The sequence below is a fragment of the Mangifera indica genome, chromosome 9 (assembly GCF_011075055.1).
Source record: "Mangifera indica cultivar Alphonso chromosome 9, CATAS_Mindica_2.1, whole genome shotgun sequence".
Classification (NCBI taxonomy): Eukaryota; Viridiplantae; Streptophyta; class Magnoliopsida; order Sapindales; family Anacardiaceae; genus Mangifera; species Mangifera indica.
In genome coordinates, this window is record NC_058145.1 from 17,007,433 (window position 1) to 17,030,358 (window position 22,926).

Genomic DNA, 22,926 nt, shown 5'->3' on the forward strand with positions numbered 1-22,926 from the left:
TTTCTGAAACTTCTTGTGTTGAATGGAAAAGGAATCAAGCAATCAAAAGATGTAACCATAAGAAGTGAATGGTCTATATGTAGTGAATTTGAAGAAAAAGACTATATGACCATATTTTTACCTTTTGGGAGAGACAAAAGAATGAAATTGCAGCCACAAGGCCAAAGAATGATAAGGGGACCCATTGTTAGACAGTATCCATAGATCAGAAAGCTCAATATTTGCTAATTCTATAGCATTAAGTTGTTCTTTGTTAAAACAAAGCTTTTACCTTTGTCATTTCTTGACAAGTATCTTGCTGACGATTCCTTCTGCACTACACACCAGAAGGATGATGTCCAAATCTGCTAAAGAGAAAGGGAATATGAGCAACATTTTTTCATGATTTCATGGATGAAATTTTACAATAAAAATGATAGCATCAGATTCTAAAAGTGAAAAGAGTAATAATTCCCAATAATAGCATATGCCGATAAAAAGTATCAGTGCAAACTGACTCTAATAAAACACACCAGTGACAGAGTGAAAGCCATGGATTAACAGTCGTTAAGGAACCCTTAATTGTATGTTACAGCAAGAGCAAAGTGAAAAGGCAAGGCTAAAGTGCAGAGCAAATTGAAGGTATGAATGTGGGAATCATGAGGATAAGGGATATTCTAATTCTCTGAACGTCAAGATGAGCTTTTTCGCTTTATAGTCGAGGTCCTAAGAGATCCCAATCTGCTTTACGTATCCAAATATGCAAGGCCATTTATCAGGCATCAGTGGTTCTTGTCCACCAAGTAAGCTTTGAAGCTAAGATTCTTATATGCTGATCATCACCCTGCACCACTGATACATAAATGTATATGATTCAAATGACAAAACATCAGATGTTGATGTACGCATTGCTCTCCATTTTTATATCTTCTTTAAAAGCTTTCTGCACTTTTCCACTTTTCCCAGTGAAATATTCACTTAGAAGATACAGTCACATGCAGCATTTGATACCCTTTCTTGTCTGCAGTGTAGTTTTTTTGTCACCTCAATCACCCTTCTACTCCTGGCTTCCTATTGTCAATTTCATATGCACTGGAACACCTTAGATTCTTGCTTCAATCTGAAACATCAACTGTAACTTTTTAGATGATGATGAGGATAAAGTGTAAATGGCACAAGTGGGAAAGGTTTATTCAAGGTAGATCAGGCCCTTGAGCGAACAAAGTGCAGTAGCAGCCACAGAAAGTAGCAACAGTTATGGAAATGTGTGTGTGTGTGTGTGTGTGTGTATGTAGATACTACTTTAATTGCCTTTTGCAGAAGCAAACAACGAATCCTTGGGCCCTGAAAATATCAGTTTCTGCAATCTCATACGCTCAGAAGCATCACTTTTTCTCTTCACTCGTTTCATAGAAAAGATTCTTACCTACTTCATTTCATGGAATCGTCCAAACTGGGGAAAAAAGTGCTCTTTTGATTAAGAGATTCCTTGAACAACAGCCTCTATTTCAGTTCATCAACCTGGCGCACTCGTTCCTCTACCTACCTTTCACATATTAATGATTTTCAGATATTCCATAATTGAATAACTGCAATATGCATGCCAGCCTCTTCACTTCACCACCTCACTTCTGATTCCAAACATTAGGCTTGTTCTTCGTTGCTCCTGATTTTTGCCGAATGCATTGACCGGTCTTTCTATAAGGACTGTTAATTGGCCAAGCAACCTCACTTTTTAGATTTCGGAGAGAGACCTAGAGATTATTTTACTCTTCCATCAAATGTCACTAAACCGTCCATTCAAATTATAGAACTCATGAACTATACTGGGTTAACTCATTGATCATATTAAGTCTATTGGTAAATTCTCAAACACAAAATTTCCAGCTATTTAGTCCATTTAAACTGTTAGTTTGACATAAGGCCCTCGACAATAATACTAGAGTAATATTACATGTATGAACAATTCTTATTAATTTATCAATTTAAATTGACATGAGAGCATGTGATTTTGTGGCAATAAGGTCATTGAAGAAAACATCAGAAAACACTGAAAAAGAATAAACCTCAGCACAAATGATAAAGAAAAAGAATTTTCAGAGCAAAAGAAAAGTTTTCCAAGAAAAAGAAAATTAATGAAAAAGATGAATTTATTAATGAACTTTCAATAACTTACTAGATTCATGGCAGCTTGATGCAGACTCGAGTTATCACAACTCAAATTCAACTCGTTTGAATTGAAGTCAAATACCGAGCTGAGACCAAGCTGGATCCAGCCTTTCCTGTAGCCAACCCCAGCTCATGACACTCGTAATATACATAATATTAAGGTTAGAAGTTTCAAATGGACTGAGCAAGCTGGATAAGGTGAGGCTGCTTATCTATAGAGCTGGGCTTAGACCGGTAAAATCTGACTGAAGTTTAAGTGAGCTGGACCTGGCCTTAGCAAAACTTGGGCTACCAACCGATTGCCTGGTGATGATGTAAATACTCTAGTCAGCCATGCATTATGTTGTTGAAGTTGTCAAGCAGATTAATGTGAAAAGATTATGAAGAGCTTCCATCGGTTTGATAGAGGGTACCCCGCCTGACTATGAAGAGCTTCGAGTCTATCGGGAGAGGATGTGGTGGTAACTCCCGCAACTTCGTCTAGAGCCGGGCGTCCGGCCGTGTAGGAAGACTCACCCTATAGAATTTAGCTTATTAATTAATACAAAGGTGTGTGTTAAGATATTCGCGAAAATGTAACAAATATCAAGATTGATAATATTAATAATATCATACAGAAGACAAGATATTAACGTTGTTATTAAAATTCTGGTCCCTAAAAAGTTGTCAGGACGTATTAAAATTCTGGAGTGCAGTGGCAATATTTTTTCTCAAAGAAGTCCTGCAAGTTATTTGTATTTAGGGTTTTGCTTTTCATTACAAGAAATCCCTTAAAATGAAAGAATGTTAAGTGATGAACGAAACCCTTTTATAATATAAGGTTATGGGAACTGCATGATTCACGTTTGGAACCCTTTTCACTGTTGGTTGCTTCATCCAGAGAACATGAATTTCCACCCTATGGATTTTACTGTGCTACCTCTTTCCAATGTTGAGATGGTTGGGATCAAATTCACGGCTTATAAATTTGAATAAATTGATTTCGGATCAGAGTTTCAACTCAGCAGTTTTACTCGAGATTGAATCGATTGTTTATCTACTATTCATTCCAATTATAATATTATTTATTTTGTCAACAATTACACCATCTCTGAAACTGTATATTAGGATTTCTATCTGAGATAGAGTAGGTCTTAGCCCCGGCTTTATTTATTCGGATTGAATCAATTGAAAATGTTACAGTGGATTCTTGCCAATCAACATATATAAATATGTTTACAGCTATATATTTACTTGGTATCCAAGTAAAAAAGGAAACGTCTAAATCAACCAAGTCGATCTCGTTGAATGAGTGTTGCCCAAGAAAGAGTCACCCTTTGTTAAAAATAAAAGACAATTTGGTATCTTGAATGAAATTGCCGTGAAGCAATCTCTCTTTGATTTGTTCTAGTCCACCCACAGTGTATTTTCATCTTTCTGCCATAAATACTGACATTATCAGCCTCCTAAATTGTTCGACTTCCAAGTTTATTAAACCTTCTCCTGGAATCATGAGACCTGGAAATAACTCAACTTCAGGAGGTTTTAATGGCGGATTGGGGCATCGGAACTCTCCGGTTCCATATCTGTTGGCTGGGTTGGGACTCATGCTGGTGCTCATAGCCATAGCTGTGACGATTCTATCTTGCTCTTGTCGAAAATCCAGGACGACTTCGGCAGGCGGCGATCGTGATCATCAGGGTGAAGAAAAATCAGTCAATAAGCAAGTAGCGACGATGCAGTCGGAGATGGAGCCGAAGATTGTTGTCATCATGGCAGGCGATGACAATCCCACTTACTTGGCCAAGCCTACAGCATCTTCCTGAGCTTGCACTTGTCAACAAACTCCACTCAACTCAACCCATTTGACATCTCCATCAATTGCTTAATCTATAGTAATTCATTTCAAGCCACATCGTATTTTGAATTCTTTCTTTCTTTTCCTTGGCTAAAAATTCTCTTAGTTTGCGGGAATCTGTAAAAGATTGCTGAGTATGAAAAGGAGTTACAATCCATATGCTTTGTGTTCATTAGAGAAACAATTTAATGCTGTCGGCAACATTATTAATACAAATTTATAAAAAAAATGATAACATCATACCATATATAATATACGATATGAAAAATTAAGATTTAATCACGATTTTTTCTGTGAGAAAAATTACCAAAAATCTGCCATCGCAAGTCATTAATAGTCCTGTTCAGCTTAACATTAGAATTACTCATCCATCATCTTTAATTTCTTGGCTGTTCACACAAATTTCGAGCCACTACAGTTGAGAAATGGCGATGAGTTTCTTCTAATGCTAGTAAAATGGTCGTAGAAGGTAACTTTGATACTATTATTAGAAGAGAAAACAACCAACCTACCATATATACATAGAAAGAAGTGATTGAAATTTGATTTTGCCTCTTTCTCGACCAGCCTTCCATGGATGCATAAATTATTGTTTGCTTACAGGCTGTATTTCCACAATAGATCGTACTCGTTTTACAGTAAATTGCACCTCCTTTGTAAGTTCTACATATTTTATTACAAGTCACTCAAATTATGTTTGACTTAAACAATATTTGCTTTGTTCGATAAATGAACAAAAAAATAAGATTACAATATATCATTATTTATATATAAAAATTATACATATAAAATTATCGTAATATATGCTAACAATTCATAACAATAATAAAAAGAAATATAATAAAACTATTTTCACTTAAAAGATATATAATTTAACCATAGAGTTTAAAAAAATTATATTCAAATGATTTTAAATAATAATTAATTGTATAATAATATATCATTTATATATTTAATTATATATTTAAAATTAAGTATATGTGTTATTACTTATTTTGGAAAGCACATAGAATCTTCCCCCCACAAATGCAAATGTCTATTAATGTCATTTCACAAGCCCAAAAATCGGCCCCTCTATGAATTGATCTTTCCGCCGCCTCCATTCCTTTGCAGCACTACTTCTATTTGCCACAATTTCGTCCATTGTTGAAGAAAGAAAGACAGAGGTAGAAAAATGAAGCCTGCAAACGAAAATTTACCCGTCATCGTTTGGAAGCCTCTAATTCTTTACCTTATTAGGGGCTTGAGTTTTGTCTTCTTGCTGATTGCAATGGCGCTGATTTTTTTGTCTTGCTATTACATGAAGAAGCATAATTCTGGTGAGAATGACAACCGGAAAAATCCACCTTCATCGGAATTGAAACCGCTTGATCCTGAGCCGAAGTTTGTCGTCATAATGGCTGGCGACCACAAGCCCACTTACCTCGCCACACCCGCCATTTCTTTTAACCGCTCGTAGTTGCCATCAACAGGTGCAATGAATACAAATTTAAGAGCAGGAACAACCCAGTTTTGTTTCCATCTTTCTTCCATTTTTTAGTTCATTTTGGTTTAGAATTTGCGGGACAATCTGTAAAATGATGAGCGTTAGAGGATATGAAAATTTTGTGCTTTGAGAAATTTTATTGTGAAAACAGTAAAAATTTATCAATAAAATTACGTGAAACCAGTATTGAATACCAATATTATCACCCTCGGTGCGAGTTCCCAAGCAACGGACTAAAAAACTATTTTGTGTTTAATTTTTCACTAATACTATCAATGTTTAAGTTTATTTTGCGCAAAATATATTTTAGTTAATGATAAGAAATTACTCGTGTATACTTTAACACAGCCCACTTTCAACTTTCCCCAGCGCCCTATCAAAGAGTGGTGATGATACTGATACCACTTCTGCTCATGCTTAAAACAAGAAGGAACAAAGGAAAAAGGAATTTGCATGTGTTATAGAAGACAGAAAACAATAGAAATCAAAAAGAAATATCATAACTTTATTAATTTATCTCCCTCATGCTAATCTTTTGTAACTGTTGTTTCATTAAAGCCCCCATAACATAACATTAATAGAAAACTGTAAAAAGCCATAAAAGCTCTTCTCATCAAAGATAGGATTACAATCATGGTGAACTTACCCCATTTCTGCAGCTCTTAATAGCTTCCTAACCATGGATACACCTAAATTCAAGATGAATATTCATTTTTTGGTAATGAAGATACAAAGGGACCACTTGGAAAATAAGCACTACTGCATTCAGGTCAATAAAGAAGATGAATTTACCTAGTTCTGTAAAACATTTATGCAAATGGCAGTTTATTTGCATATTTTTTTCCTGTTTGTCTTTTTTTTTTTAAAAAAAAAAAAAAAAGCCATGTTGTACCCACCTAAGAGATGGCTTCCAACATATGGTCCTTGTGAATGACTAAAAGTTTTATGAACAGAAAAGAAATAAAAAATATCTAAATTTCGACTTATAAAACAAAAGATTGATACAAGTAAAAGGGGGAAATTTTGTCACTTTGATGAGCGTGAATGTGAGTGCTAAATTAGGCTTCTTTCACCATCTTGGAACATTGAAATCCAGTGCTCTGTTACGTAATGTGGGAAAACAACGAAAATCTTTGTTAGTAGTCTGATTTGATATGTCTAAATGAGGCCAACAATGATGTAGCTCATGCCATTCACACTATACAAGAATGTGAAACACAAAAGATTTGAAGCAGCTAAATAGACTAACACCAAGCCATCAAAACACACAACTTTTTTTCCATGATTCAGTGATCAAATATTACATGTAACAATATCATGCCTCACAGTGACAGAAGACTCATCTCCTCAATGTCTAGAAGGTATAAGCTAAAGATTAATCTTCATCTAAAGAAAAAGCAAAAAAATAAAACGTGCCAAAGTACGACCACAGAAAACGAAAGAGAAAGAAATTTGACCGCAATTCATAAATCATACTAAAATATACTTCAAGAAACAGTGGTGAAGGAAGCTCTGCCCAGCTAGACTCCAGAGAAGAAATTATTATCATTGAAAAGAGTTTGGATTAAACAGATAGCATTGTGAGAAGATCTAATTTTTCAAATTTTTGGCAATCTTGAACCACTCTGTATGGAAGGAGCCCTCCATATCAGTCCTCTCATATGTATGAGCACCAAAATAGTCTCGCTGAGCTTGGACCAAATTAGCAGGCAATCGATCCCTTCTATATGTGTCAAAATAAGCAAGACTGGCAGACATACCCGGAGTGCTAATACCAGAGTTGATAGCAAGGCATACAACTCTTCTCCATGCAGACTGCCGATCAATGATTTCTGCTGCAAACTCTGGGTCCACAAGAAGGTTTGCTAGATCAGGGTTCCTATCATATGCCTTCTTGATTCTGTCAAGGAACACAGCTCGGATAATGCAACCACCCTTCCATATCCTAGCTAGTTCTCCCAACTTCAAGTCCCATCCCTTTTCAATACTCTTTGCACGGATAAGATTCATCCCCTGTGCATAACTGCATATCTTGGATGCATAAAGAGCTTGCCTCACATCATCAATCAACTTTTTCTTGTCCACAGCTTGGTCAGACAGAATATCACCAAAGCCACCTGATTTGAAGACTTTGGCAGCTTCAACTCTTTCCTCCTTTAACCCACTAAGAAACCTTCCATCTAAAGAAGCAGCAATTGTTGGAGCTGCAACTGATAAATCAGCGGCTTGCTGCACAGTCCACCTGCCAGTACCCTTCATACCGGTTTTGTCCAACACCTTGTCAACCAAGTACCCATCTCCCTTATCATCTTTTATTCCAAAGATATCTGCAGTGATTTCAATCAGGAAGCTGAGAAGCTCACCTTTGTTCCATTCTGAGAAAACACCTTGCAATTCCTCATTTGTCAACTTTCCAATAGATTTCAGCACATCGTAAGCCTCTGCAATCAGCTGCATATCACCATATTCAATTCCATTATGAATCATCTTGACAAAATTACCAGATCCACCTTTGCCAATGAAAGTCACACAAGGGCCACTATCAGGGACCTGAGCTGCAACCTTAAGAAGAATGTCTTCAATGTGCTTGTACGCCTCAAAAGACCCTCCAGGCATCAAAGAGGGACCATTTCTTGCACCCTCTTCACCACCAGAAACTCCCATTCCAAGGTAAAGCAAACCCAATTCAGCCATAGCTTTCTCTCTCCTCTCAGTATTCTCATACCATTCATTACCACCATCAATAATACAATCACCTTTCTCTATGAATGCAGAGAGGGTCTTGATGGTCTGGTCAACAGGTGCCCCAGCCTTAACAAGCATGATAATTACTCGTGGTTTTTGGATTGAATTAACAAAAGCTTCAGGATCATGGAAACCATATACAGGAAGATCTCCCTCCTTTTTGGCTCGTTCAACAGTCTCATCAACTTTGGAGGTAGTTCGATTGTAAACAGAAATGGGAAAGCCTTTCTCAGCAATGTTGAGGGCCAGATTTTGGCCCATGACTGCCAGACCAGCAAGGCCTATTCTTGTTAGTTGTTTGGTCTCAGCCATATCTTCCTCTGTTCATGATTTGACATAAACAACAAGAGCAGTTCCAAAAAATTGTTACATTCACACCACAAAAAAAAAAAAAAAAGAAGAAAAAAATCCAAGATTCTTAACAGAATAAATTGATGGACTTCCTAATTCTTGTGTGTGATAAAAGCTGTCTATTATTTTTATACGACGATGTCATGAAAAGATGAAATATTTTAATTAAGTAGCACCAAGACTAAATTCCAAGTTATGATAAATCTCAAAATCTGAGGCAGATATTGTCGAGGAAAATATATACACAATTTGATAATAAACTGATGGTGTAAATATGTACCCTGAGGTTGTCAAATGGTGAAACTATATAAAGAATAAAGACTATTACTTTGGGATTATGTTAGACCCCTTGGTGACTAATGTTTTATTTACCATCACAGGGGAAAACAAGTTTGGGCACACAAAAGTGAGGGAGGAAGGTGGCACCAAAACAAGTGTGACCCACTTTGAAATAGAGGACCACGTGGCTGGAGAAAGATTCATGTGGTTAGAAGGAAAAATTGATAAAAAGGGAGAAAAATATTGTTTTTGGGTTTTGGGCAGCCTTTGGCTGAAAAGAGTTCTCCAACTCCTCGAATTGCTGGAATTTCCAATTGTTGACTGTTTTTGTGTAGTTGAGTAGGTTGATTGTAGTAGTGAGTGTGTATATCGTTTTCTTGTTCATTAAGAGAAATAAAATCAGATTATATTCTTCATTCTCTTCTGTTTCGTGTGTGGTTGTGGTTTTGGATTGTGTGTTTGGGTGAGAATCGCAGGAGGATTCCATCAGATTATATATATAATGAATGAAAAAGATTATATACTTAAGAAAGAATCAAATTCTCTCTTTCTTAAAATTACCAGACTTGATATTCAAAAGAAGGAAAAATCAAACTTTTAAACACAAACAGATGTATTCAGTAAGATTCAAGAGGATTTTCAACTGAATTACACTTAACCTATCATTATCACTAAGGATATCATTAATTAGTGAAATTACATGAAGGAATGATTCATTAATAATAGGATCTAGATACAAGCAAAATCAGATTCACCAGCAAGATCAAAAAACAAGTGAAAATAGCCAAATAAACAACAAGCTAGCCCAGATCAGCAAAATCCAAACGATAACCCAAGAACAATACTACTTTTTTTAATCACATAAATCATAGCAAGACATGTACAAATACACAGAGTAGAGAGAAACCAAACCTGAAACTCTTAAACTTGTTTAACGCGGATTGTTGAGAAATGAAGAAAAACTAAGATCTGGGTTTTGCAAGGGATAGAGATTAGAGAGTAAATATACAATAAAATGATCAAATGCAATTTGAAAAAAAAAACAAAGGAAAAAGAAGAGCCCTCCTGTTAAAATAAAAAAAAAAATACCAACTTTTTTAAGACACAGCCCAGAGATCTCTCTCTTCAGCTGGTCAAATTTAGCCACTTCCATACTGGTTCGTAGTTGCCAGGTCATCTGGTTTCCACAACGACATGCTGACGCGGCCAAATCACTTCACCTCCATCTTCTCCGCCTGATTTATTTTTATTTTCATTTTTTTTATTCCGCCAAAAAAGGCTAGATCAAGACTGAATTATTTATTATTTAATCAATTTAATTTAAAATTATTTCACAACACATAATTATAAAGTTATACATAAAAATTATTAATAGCTTAATATTATACATAACCAATTTAGATACATAAATATATATATATTTATACATATTATCACATGATTGAATATCATTTTATCTTCAATTTAAAATTATTCAATCATATTAAAACGTATATAAATATACATATATTTATATATCTAAAATATATATACATAATTTTATTATTAATAGTATTAAATATATTAATAATACATACAAACATAAATATAAAAATTTAATTATTATATGACAAAATATTATTTTATTTTATTTTTAAAATTAATTAATTATATAATAATTTATACTTATATTTATAATCATTATTATTATTAATAGATAAAACATTATAGTTTGGGAATTTTATACATTTTTTTATTAATTCATGTTTATATGGGTAGGTTTCTAAATTCTAATTATCATACTAAATTTTATTGTTTATTTGATAAAAATTTCTTTTTTTTTTTCCAACAAGGCGGGAGACGCAATTATAGACTTTCCAGATTTATTTTTTATATTTCTCTAATATTAATATTTTATAAAGGAAAACGAAATTTATGCAAGTTTTCTTTTAGATATTTCATTGAAATTCCTGGTCAAATTTTAATTCATGATTTTTTGGGCTGGCCTGCCTCCTAAATTTGTCAACGTCTCTCATTGAATCTGAGGATCCTTGAACTTCAACATGATTAAAATTTTTCAAACAGTTCTTAACTGGGACATCAGAATGACAATTAGACCCGTTTAATCAAACGGTTAAACCATAATTCAACACGATTTACTTAATAAAACTCATAATCAATCTAATCTGACAACTAAAACTAAAACAGATTTTAATTAAGACATGAACCAGATTTGATACCAGATTACAGTCGGACTCTGTTTTAAAACAATTGTTGATGAGAGAGGAGTGATTAATAGTTGGGCGAGCCACCAATAACCCTTTGCTACCTAATTTCTCTTCTCCAATCAAAATGGAAATGCAGTCAACAAGCATATGCACCTAACTTGACAAGCACACTTACACATAATATCCCACTAAACACATACTCTATCAGATAAAACCATAGCCACCATTAAACCACTGATAGGAAGCAAAAAATCTAATAATTTCAGAAATTTATGGCTCCAAGAAAAGGAGTTTTCAGGTTATAATTCCTTATAAAATAAAACCATGTTTACAAACAAATTTTACAAACTTATTTGGTGAGGCAACTCATAATTAGGTAATGTAATTGTTTACTTTTTCTAAATATTCAAAATTACCTAATTAGATGTTATTATCTTAATTTATACACCTTGTTTGTATCCTCTCTTCCTTATAACATCTACCAGTGCCCATCGTTTCATTCAACAAATTAAAACAGTTGCAGCTATGTTATGATGCCAAGAGCACACAACCCTACAGTAGTCCACAAGAACTCTAATATGCTATGGGAACAAAAATAGAGGCAAAATTATACATCAAGCTTGACTTAGTGAAGGCATTACTATATGAATATGTAAAGATTTTCTAAAGAAATAACTTTAAAAGAATATAAAATCGGCCAATTAGCACATATGCATGTCTAGATTTTCTGAGGTACATGTCAAACAATATAAGATTCTTTTGCCAAGAAAATAGCTTCAAAAAATTTCTGCTTGAGCATAATTCAGTTTAAATAATTACAATTTATGCTGGACAGTATCATAACTAGCCAACATAAATTAAGAAACAACAAAATCGTTTCCACTTGTGGAAGATTTACAGCAACATCACTAAGCTTTGCTCCAAAGGTTACAACAAATAAATGAGAAAAAAGTTATGAGGATATGGGTAACCAACCATAAACAATCACAAAAACTCTGTTGGCGTGTTACCTGATCAATGAGAACCCTAGTGATACTCGCTTAGAAGCCAAAATTGCACACCTGAACAAACTCCATATCATTATCCACATATTTAGTCCAGAGATTCTTGTACTGATTCAGAGCTATATCAAGCCAAGGTTTCATGTTTCCATTGTAATGAATGACAGCAGCTTTGCTGATATCATCCATGCTAACACTTGGATTGTACCCAAGTCCAAGCACATGCCAGGATTTGTCCAATGACTTGGTTGATGAGTAGAAAGTGATAAGGCCTGGTGGAAGGGTACCCAATTTCCACATAGTATGATCTTCATTCTGATGGGAAAAAATAAAATAAAATAAAATTGATATGTAAATTAATTGACACATCCCACCTCAAAATCAACTTTGAAATTCCGAGACTAACATGAGTAAACTGCCGCAATTTGAATTTCATAACCTTCTTGATTACGCATGTGAATAAAATTTAATTTTGGGGTATTAAAAGCAAAAGAGAATACCAATATATATATATATATATATATTAACAAGAGACTGCTCTAAAACAAGTGCTATAACTAAATAAAACTATAATTCAGTTAAAAGTAGAGGTGTACTTACCAAGTTCTGCCAGTAATGGTATTGCTTTGTGCATTTCTCACGCCTCCAAGCGTCTAGATCAAATATATTCATGCCATATGCCCACGCACAAGCCTTGGGACTAAACTTCTCCTTGATCAGGGGGTGTGAAAAATTCAGATATTGAGCATAACAGTGAAATGAACCAAAGCAGGTCTCCACAGCTCCATTCACCTTCCCTTCCAAGTCAATGTTCCACAACCCAGTCAAGTCCTTCTGAACCACCACATCATCTTCTAAAAACAAAATCTTATTTAATTTTGGATACATCTCTGGTAGATAAAACCTAAGATGATTCAACATTGACAAGTATTTGAGATTCCTAAATTTCATGTTATTCACATCTTTTGTCAAATTTTCCGCCCTATTCTCATAGTAAAATTTCTGCTTTTTAAGAGATTCAAGCTGCCTCAGCACTGGCACATAAGAAGAATTCAAGAAGGTATAATCCTCAACTGCCTTCACCTCCACATGTGCACCTCCTTCAACAGGCCTCATCTTGAACCAAATTTTCATCGCTGCAACATTCATTCTATCAGTAACCACATGAAAAACATGCTTCCATGGTTCTAGAGCATTCTTCACCACAGACCTCACCACCACTGACACTGCAATTACATTATCAGAAAATATAGCACAATGATACAAAGTGGGATCCTCAAACACAGGGCTAGGCTCCTCATCCTGATACTTTTCCGGATGTGAAATCCTCTCCTCCACAAGTCTCATCGCCAAACAATGCAAACTCTTAGGAACCGATTTAGCCGAAATCAAACTGGCCAAAGCCCCATTTTTCTTAGCCTTAACCAGCGATTCATTAACAACAAAAACAGTATCTTTCAACTTCTGAATCTTCAACTGATTATCATAACTCTCTTTCGATTCACCAATCAATAACCTAGCAAATTTGACTTTATCCTTGACTTCCTTCTCAAATTGCCTCAACACATCCTCATCAACAGCACCCTCAGGCTCAAAAAGGGAAGCTTTATAAGGGGGTTTCGCCGAAAGATTGGAAAAGTTCCGAGCCAAATCATCAAACGTCTTCAATTGCCTAGATACATCTAACTTTAACTTCCGGGCATGTGCAGCATAAGCATTGACTAAAGCGATGTGATCATTGGCCTGTTTGTGAATCAAGACTAACCTCGTCTTAAGTGGATCGGATTTCAATGCTAAAAACGTTCGTTGAAAATATACATTACCAGCATTCCTAAGTGCCTATTCAAAATATTCATTAATTATTAATTAAATTAAAAACTAAAACGAAAAAAAAAAATCATTGAACAAGTAGCAAGTTAACAGAACTCACAGAGTCGTGATTAGAAGTGGAGGGGTGAGTGGTGAGAATGACGAAGAGAGTAGCCAGGAAGAGAAGAGAGAACATGGCGGAGACAAAGATCCGGTAGGAGAAGAAGCCACGTGAGCCCATACCAAGTACACCACCTCCGCCGCCGCCTCCTCGAACGGCCACCGCCATTAGGTTTCGGGTTCCGATAGCTAATTTGCCGGAACACAGCGATCTGTCGGTGTAGTAGAACGATTCAATGAGTACAATCAGACTTATGGTTGATTTGTCGGCGTTTGGACCGAGATTGATTGCCAGATTTTAACATTCCCAATTTTAAATATTTAATTAATTATTTAAATTATACATTCACGTGTTATTAAAAGATAATTTATTTTAATTAAAGGTTGTTTGATCATACATTAATATATTATTTATTGTCAAAATTAAATATACATTATTTTATTAATTTATATTTAAAATAAATTATACTTTTCAAGGAAGAAGAGACCATCGGTAATAGTACTGAAGTTTGAAAACTAAACCCTCGAAGTGAAAATATCAATTTTTTAAACTGTCTATGGAGGGAATTGTTAATTTTTAAGTTTTAAGGGGAAAAAAATATTAAATTTTAATTTATTTTTAATATTACAGATGAAATGATAATTTTATCCCTTAAACTAACAGATTTAACCCTTTATAAGTGGGTGTTTGAGATTTTCAAAGTTAAAGGATGGGAATATGAGATTAGAACATACTTTTGGTGGAAAATTGTCCTTTAGCCTATTTATTATTCTAATGATATTAGGTTAAATCTAAAAAGAGTTCGAACTCCAATATAAGAGTTCGGTATTTTCGAATTCAAATTCGAGCTTGAGTTTTAGGGTGTTCGACTTGTCAAACTCACCAATTTAAATTTTTGATACAAAACGATGACTGTGGTGGAATTAATACCCTAATAATCTATGATAGTTGTATTTGAGAAAAAGTATTAAAGACTGAAAAGAAAATGATTTTACATCTAATAAAAGTGAATGATATATAAATGTGGTGAATTCAACTTTAACACAAGTAAATTGGTTTTATGTATTATGAGTTTCAATATATATACTTATATATTTAATATATTTCGACAATTTCTTAGATACATGAGTTCAAATATCTCGTAGTTCGGAGTTGTAAAAACCGACTTTTTGCTGGCAGGATTCAAGAGAAAGCTCCTCAAATCAGTGCACGATTGTATATGTTCTAGGTAATTAAATTTGTATCTTTAGGCCTAGGGGTGGATTCCATCTGCAGTAATGCCCACTTCGAACTAGTTCAAACTGTTTCATTAAATAGATAACCAAATCAATCTCGGGTGAAGTTGTCATACAGGAACTTGAAGGTTAGTTGAAATCCACCCCTAGTTATGGCACCTCGATTTATAGCTGGAAATATGTTTTCCCAGGTGGACCTGGTAGTGGAAAGAGCACCCAATGCTCACTAATTGAGAAACACTTTGGGTTCTGTCATCTGAGTTTCGGTGATCTTCTTCAAGCAGAAGCTGATTCTGGTTCTGATTATGGGTAAATTTGTCTTCTGATTAACCCTTTTCACATATTTGAATTATCGTATCACCTTTTTATAACTTACCATCTTGTTATGCATCCATGTTTCTTATGCTTGACAGAAAAATGATGCAGGACTTGAAGAAGGAAGGAAAACTTGTGCCATCTGATATCCTGGTCGAGGCTCTGGAGAAGGCAATGCAGGAAAGCAAAAACAAGAAGTTTCTTATTGATGGCTTTCCTCGGAAACAAGAAAATCTTGATGCAGCTGAACACATTGTAAGCCTTTTATATCGCAGCTAGAAGTCACATAATTACGCTTTTACATTGATCTTATAACAGTGACTATTTTATTCCATCGTTCTTAAGCTGAAAATCAAGCCAGATTTTGTGTTGTTTCTTGATTGTTCTGAAGAAGAGATGATAAAACGGCTTTTGAATAGAAATCAGGTGAGTTGTTGCAATATATATTCAATAATGTTTCGTATTCAAACAATTAGATCACTCAATCTACATGTTAATTTGTAACTGTCAGTACACATCATTTGTATATGTCGTTAGGAGTGTCATTGAGCCAGGTCAAGTGTTGCTTGACTCAAGCTTGGTTTGATAACATTAAGGGTGAGCTGGAGCTCGTCAAAGAAACCATTGACTAACTCTGTTTGAGTTTGTCTGGAAAATCACGGGTCAAATGGCAAAATTCGGAAGGTAACTTTTAGCCACCAATTCTATGATTTTAATGGTGCCTTGCCTTGCTCTTTTAACTCATAATGTTGCAATGATATAGATCAATGCTGCGAGGCCTATTGAAAAGGTGTTTGATGCAGTGAAGGACGTGTTTTCCATGTCTTGAAGAGTTGAGTATTGCTGGTTCATCAATAAGAACAGCTTATACCATGTTGTATTTTCATAAATACAAGCAACGAAAAAGATTTAAGAAGTTTCCAATACATGGGTTATGACCAAAAATGAGTATTCGCATTTCCTTATTACTGCTCTTCGATAAGATTGTGTTTGTGTTTCATCTCGACTTGTGGACTAGATTAATATCTATGTGTTAATCGTTTATCATCTCTTTAGCTATTGCATTTTGAAGTTTGACAGAGAAAAAGCTTTGACTGCATAACACATTAGTTAACCCAAAAAAGTGTTTTCCTCCACCAAAGTTTTACGGTACCTACAATCATTTACTTTCATTGTGTTGATGTAAAAGCTTACACCAATGAAATATACACAAAATTAGAAGTGTGATCTCCATAGAAGATGAAAACAATGAAACGTTTACATAATTATATGCACAAAATTCGAGTTCAATTAATCTCAAATCCAACTTCAACTGAAACGTTTACATAATTAAGAGTTAAACAGCTGCTGCTTGACGCAATAGAATGATCCATGATTGCCCTTCAAATCAAGCAGCAATGCCTTAACCCATTGGTAGTTTGAAATGGGTGTCAGATGCCGTTTGGGGCCTTGCTCACAAGATGAAACTCTGAGTGATTTTGTTGGGTTCGTTTTGAAGGCCTAAATTGAACTCTGCATTTTCATATTGAACTGAATTTCTTCCATTCGGAAGCATCCATCATCACAGATATTGGCAATAATCTTCTTCTTTTTTTATTTTCTCTCTCTCATTTGATGATGCATGCTGCATCCAGGGCAATAATGAAAGATTTCATTTGTTGTGTTCAGAAAAATAGAACTGAATAATTCATTTCAATTTCTGAGTTCAACATGAATACTCCCCTCCCCTGTTCTGGAATCAAACAACCATTAGACAAATATCATATCGATAAAATGTGAGAGGGATACAAGATGAGCATTTCAATTGCATGTGATGCTCCTAGCACAGTGTGTTCAAAGCACACCCCACATCACTGGTTAAGCTGGTTTTTCTGTTGAAAATACTATAAACAAAGCAAGGAAACCAAGGTTGCATCATGGCAACAAAGTCCGGCCACTTAAAGTAGCTCTCAGAAAGCTAAAGGGACAGTAACTCTTCAGAGTCAAGTGGATAGCTTTAGCTTTTCAATTATATATATATATTTCTTTTCATGGAAGTTGTTGCATCATGAACCAATCTTTTACCTAATACCCACTCATTCTTCTTTCTGTTCTAGTACACCTGAATGACCTGATGACTTTCTTTTTCCACAGTCATCCCATTTAAATTTGTTTTTACTCATAATATATATGTATGGGTGCGTCATTATCAACATACCTTGTGAATCTTTTAAAATTGTTTCTTCAGGAAAACTACATTTCAATTCACTGTAGCCATTAATGTGATCTCTTGCTCCTCATGCCACTGTATTTTTGCGTAGATCTCTTAGTGAGAAATTGAGAAATAAAATATTGTTGCATAGTAGTGGCTGAATTAAAGGGTGGGTTATCCCAAACCAAGTATTATAAATTTGAAAAGTGAATTTTCTCCTAATTCACTTACATAAATCAATGGTTAAGATCTTGTTAGCGTATTTGTTACTCTAATCGAACAGATTTGATACGATTTATGTATTGAAATGATTTACTGTAATGTAAATACGATTTATTATAGAAATACAACCAGCAAGTATATGTATTTATATTTTAAGATTTTCATATAAAAATTGTATTAAAATGTATATAAAAATTAAAAAATGTTGAATTCATAGTAAATTTTCTTTCTCGATTGTCTGTATTTTTTCATGTATTAGTTTTTTATGAAAATACCGTGTTCATAACAGATATTGCAGAAACCGCAGATTGATTTAGAGAGAAATTATTAATTAAAATACTCAAAACACCATGTTCTTTGTATCATCATCATCATCTCACACAGGCTTTAAGACGGGGCAGGTAATAGTGCCGGTTAAAGTGAAACAATGAACAAAAATTGAACTATTGATCGCCGGCGATGCCATCTGAACTAGTTTAGCAAATCTGTGTTGCATTGAATGTCTTCCAAATCCCCCAAGGTAGAGTAAGGGCCTTTAAGTTGCATGTCAGTGAGCATTTGACGAAGCTCTATGGCTTCCTCCTTGAGCCGCGCGTTCTCTTGCAGAACCCTGTCATGGTTCTCCGAGACATGGTTCAGCTTGTCAAGAAGCTGATGATTTTCGCTCCGGAGCCAAACCACCTGCGACCACAGCTCGTCGAGGTGCTTCTGTTTTCTCATACGTGAACGCCTGGCGGATTCTCGATTAGATATCATCCTTCTCTGCTTTCTCTCGTTGATGAGACTCTGTTGTTGCTCATCGGCTTCATCAGAAGTTGAGTTGTTGCTGAAGGAATATGAGTACTGGGAGTTGCCTTCTTGGATTTGAGGAGCGGTATTTTGAAAATTGAGAATCGGGTTGAAAAAACTGTTGAAGGGGCAAGTGGGTGTGTTGTTCTGAGAAGGCAAGGCCAAATGAGGTGAATATGGGGAGAGGTTTGAAGCAAGAAGATAATGGAGACCTGAAACATCACTAGGCTGCATGGCTTGAAAAACTGAGGAAGATTCAATTGAATTTAGGAAGATATGAAGAGAAATGAATGATTGTTTCAGTTAGTTTTAGAATTGAACGGGGAAAAAGGTTGAAGAAAGGAGGTGTTTATATAGGGAGAAAAAAGGGCTTAGGAGGTCCCTACCCTGTTGGCAATTTTGCATCAAATTCACAACACCTCTGATTTTAGTTATATCATTCTAATCATGTAATATTTGTCCAATAATATTGGATAATATTTAAGATGGGTGTCTAATTAAGTGGATATTATTTACTTTGAACATAAAAGTAATTCGAGTTTATACTAGTTTTTTGTCAGCATAAATTTAACATTTGATATTGTTCATTTTATACTCATAGACAAATTAAGTATGTAAAAGCAATATATATGTATATATTTTTTACATACAATTTAAATACATAGATAATATGTTATAATATGATTGGGTGTTACTTTATCTTTAATTCAAAATCATATAATCATATGATAACACATCATATGTACATCTAAATTATGTGTCAAAATAGTGTACAAATAGTTTATTGGAATTAGTATACAATATCACTAAAAAATTGTTAGTAGAATAAACAACTTCATTAGAAGAATAAACAATATCACTAGATGAATAAATGAGTTGATTTTAATCCAAACTGTGGAGTTTGAGCTCTATTTTGAAATTAGTTTATTTAAGTCGATTATTAGATTCAAATAGAGTCAAGACGGATGGAATCCACCCCTAATTCTATATGCATGCATTGATGAATGATGAAGCATATAGATACATGATACATGAGAGAGAGAGAGATAAAGAAGCTTGTATTGTGGGGAGAATAATTATTTTAAGGGAAAAGGTCAATTTCCCACCCAAGTTTTAGTTCAAATCGGAAGAAGTGAAGGTCTTCTCTAGCTAAGGGTGATTTTTTGTTGTCTAGATCTAAACGATAAAACATCGTCTCTATCCAAAAGACTCGACGAAGGACAACACTTTGTCGTCCTTCGTTGTGTCGTCCTTTGTCAATTCTTCTAAAAGACGAAGGATGATGTTTCGTTGTCCCATTTAGATGATTGTTCTTCATACCTGGATCTAGAAGATGGGTAAAAAACGTTGGCCATCAGTTGAAATGATAGTGGTCGGAGAAGAAAACAAACTCTATGGGTAAAATCTAAATTTTTCAGACTTTGATAATGGGTTAAAGTTTAGTTTTTAAAACTTGAGGGAAATAATATAAATTTCTAAGTTTATAGATAAACTGACACTTTTATCTCTATCTCTAACTGAAAAATTTGGATAACAATTAGTTCATAAGTGAGTGTTAAGATTTTTTATCTGTCATGGGTATAATTTTGAGATTAGAGTAAAATTTGGGTGGAAAATAGTCGTTTTCACTTATTTTAATGGGGATTTAGGTAAGAGAGAGTAGAAGTGAGTGAATGGTGTAAAGTTAGTCAAGCTTATCAATTGAGTGGACAATTATATATGTTCTGGCCAATTGCCCATCCAAGTTTATCTCAGATATATGGGGTTTCACCCTTTAAGCTGATACGACTTTGTGACGCAATGGATATTGGAATGGAAAGGAGAGAATGAAAGATAATCATTATTTCACTTAACAAAATTATATGTATTTAGTTTTGAATATTAAATGATATGTCATATTATACGATCGGATAATAGTGATTTTAAATAAAATAATACTCAATCATATATTGATATATTATTGAGATACTCAATTAAATATACAAAATTAGATACAGATAATAGTGTTCTTGACTGTATCATTGTCAGGGTGAGCTAAATTATTTAAGAAATTGATGACTCAACAACCACTTCAATTAATTTGATGCTCTTCACAAAGTAATTACACTTCATACATCAACACCACTTTATCCCTTATCATTTTTGTCACATTTGTATAGTAAGCTTTGTACCACAAAATAATATCATCAATCCATCGTAAAAGGCTAGATGTTAAATGATTTTTCCGATATAAACTTATATATTGTTGCCGTTAAACATCTATTTTTCTCCTGAAATGTCTATTCTTGAATTCAGGTCACCATATCTAACAACTTTCGGCATAAAGGTTTGAAACAACAACAAAAGTTTGCGATAGCAAATTAATCTTTTGGGTCAATTGGATTAGATACAAGAACACTAACGACTGATAAAGAGAAAAAATCTTGCCACATTTTAATGGTGACCTGTTATGGTCCAATTTTATATTATCATGAGAGACCAGAATTCCAATCCCAACTTTTTTCTCTCCTTTATCATTTAGTACGACAAAAATGAATGCTGATTTCAGCTTCAAGATTATAATGCTGGGTCCAAGCCTTCAAGATTGAGATGGAGAAATATTTGGATGTACTTTGAATTGCTATCTTAATTCCACTAAACCAATAAAAAAGGATGCATTGCCAACACAAACAAAATTTCTGCGGTGGCAAATGAATGCCCTCTTCTCTCTTTCTCTAAACTGAGTGGACTGATTGGTCAAAAAAATCATTAGACAGATTTAGACTCCTCTTTCTTTTCCTGTCTACCGAATGTTTTTTCACTGAAATTTTATCTGATTATATTGTTATTTGGTCCATTGTTTTGTACTTGTACAGTAGAGTAGAAGTAGACATGCAAATGTACGTATAATTTGATACTTCCATGTTCGACTCTAGCTCAGCAATTTAATTCAAGTTCGAAGACTCGTCAATGTTGCTACACCTAGAGGTGGATTCAGTTTGATCTGATCCTAGCCAAGCCTACAACCTTCTCGAACTTAGATTAAAGCCAAAATACCCTGTTTGAACTTAAATTTGATTTCATTTGAATTAGTGTACAATATTACCAGAGAGCCACCGATAAATAGCATCATCAGAGAGATTATACGGATACCGATAGGATGAACAATGTCATCGCATGAAGAAACCAATCAATCTTGAGTCTAGTTGAAATTGCAAATCAAAATCAACTCGATCAAATTGATCTATAAATTCATTTTAAGCCAGCTCAAATTGGATCCACCCTTAGCCATATGCACCAAAACTCTTATTTTCTAATGATTCTTTTCTTTCTCTTGTGTTACTCTTCTTTTTCTTTTCAATGTTTTTATTCACCATTCAAGTTAGCTCGAACTCAAACTTAATTTGGTTAGACTTAAATCTACCCCTACACTGCATATTTCAAACAAACATGGCCACAAACAAAATGTGGAAGTAATGATTAAACTTCTTCTCACTAAACATACATATCTTATCCACCTTACAGAATCCTTCTCCACATCCGATCATCGATTCCAGAATGGCCATAAACACTTGGGAACGAAAACACAACCCAAAAATAGCGGTCAGGGTGATCCACAGAAGGGTGCTTGATTTAACTGCAAATGAAAATAATCAACAGACTCATCAACCACAGCGCATGATCAACATGTGGAGTCCTGTAGGGTACCCTACAAACCAAGCCTCGCGTGGTTTGCTTAATCACCAAGTCCTGCCCTCATTGGCTAACTTGTCACCTCATGTTCAAAAGACTCCTAATTATTTTCCTCTCTAGGGTTTTTCTTTTTAGCTATCGAATGGGGAGCTTTGATTATTTGGGGTATTGTCAAGTGTACCAGTCGTGCACCCCACTTCAGCTATCAAGGATATTTGTTGTTTTATTAATGCTTTCTCATGTAAATTTCTAGTTCAAATCACCACTCCTTTGATTTTTAATCAAAAGAACATACACACTTTATCCTGATTCACTTAAATTACAGTTTTAATATTTTGTTACTTTTCTAATCACAATAAATATAGTATTTACTAAAGAATTGTTATTTCACTTACGTAGGAGAATAACGTGTTTATATAATATTTTATTTTTTATCTCTAAGACAAACTCTAATAGTATATCGTATGCGTTAACAATCTTATTAACGAAGTATTTATCAATTTCAACATTAATTTATA

The 22,926-nt window shown here is 34.4% G+C and overlaps 5 protein-coding genes across 7 annotated transcripts; 2 read left to right on the top strand and 3 right to left on the bottom strand.

Annotated features, from left to right (window-relative positions):
* The first annotated feature begins 3,638 nt into the window (after positions 1–3,638).
* LOC123226348 (protein GLUTAMINE DUMPER 2-like) lies at positions 3,639–3,953 on the top strand. The gene has a single exon (XM_044650851.1). It carries the CDS (start codon positions 3,639–3,641, stop codon positions 3,951–3,953), a length of 315 nt encoding a protein of 104 aa, XP_044506786.1.
* Positions 3,954–6,729: 2,776 nt separating this feature from the next.
* Positions 6,730–10,095, bottom strand: LOC123225818 (6-phosphogluconate dehydrogenase, decarboxylating 2-like). Of its 3 annotated transcripts, none has more exons than XM_044650096.1 (3): positions 10,002–10,095; positions 9,759–9,815; positions 6,730–8,536 (listed from the first exon to the last, which is right to left on the bottom strand). In XM_044650096.1, exon 3 carries the CDS (start codon positions 8,526–8,528, stop codon positions 7,062–7,064), a length of 1,467 nt encoding a protein of 488 aa, XP_044506031.1. In that variant the 5' UTR covers positions 8,529–8,536; positions 9,759–9,815; positions 10,002–10,095; the 3' UTR covers positions 6,730–7,061. The 3 variants fall into 3 exon arrangements, with proteins under 3 accessions (XP_044506031.1, XP_044506030.1, XP_044506029.1); XM_044650095.1 differs by having other exon boundaries at positions 9,940–10,084; XM_044650094.1 differs by lacking the exon at positions 10,002–10,095 and having other exon boundaries at positions 9,759–9,930.
* A 1,729-nt stretch (positions 10,096–11,824) lies between these two features.
* Positions 11,825–14,287, bottom strand: LOC123224670 (probable galacturonosyltransferase 9). Its single transcript, XM_044648336.1, has 3 exons — positions 13,985–14,287; positions 12,655–13,893; positions 11,825–12,369 (listed from the first exon to the last, which is right to left on the bottom strand). Exons 1-3 carry the CDS (start codon positions 14,150–14,152, stop codon positions 12,094–12,096), a joined length of 1,683 nt encoding a protein of 560 aa, XP_044504271.1. The 5' UTR covers positions 14,153–14,287; the 3' UTR covers positions 11,825–12,093.
* A 605-nt stretch (positions 14,288–14,892) lies between these two features.
* LOC123226349 (UMP-CMP kinase 3-like) lies at positions 14,893–16,363 on the top strand. Its single transcript, XM_044650852.1, has 7 exons — positions 14,893–14,901; positions 15,164–15,212; positions 15,411–15,528; positions 15,633–15,789; positions 15,880–15,960; positions 16,046–16,114; positions 16,298–16,363. The coding sequence occupies exons 1-7, from the start codon at positions 14,893–14,895 to the stop codon at positions 16,361–16,363; spliced, it is 549 nt and encodes a 182-aa protein (XP_044506787.1).
* A 1,892-nt stretch (positions 16,364–18,255) lies between these two features.
* LOC123226038 (basic leucine zipper 43-like) lies at positions 18,256–19,083 on the bottom strand. The gene has a single exon (XM_044650490.1). It carries the CDS (start codon positions 18,968–18,970, stop codon positions 18,419–18,421), a length of 552 nt encoding a protein of 183 aa, XP_044506425.1. The 5' UTR covers positions 18,971–19,083; the 3' UTR covers positions 18,256–18,418.
* Between the last annotated feature and the right edge of the window lie 3,843 nt (positions 19,084–22,926).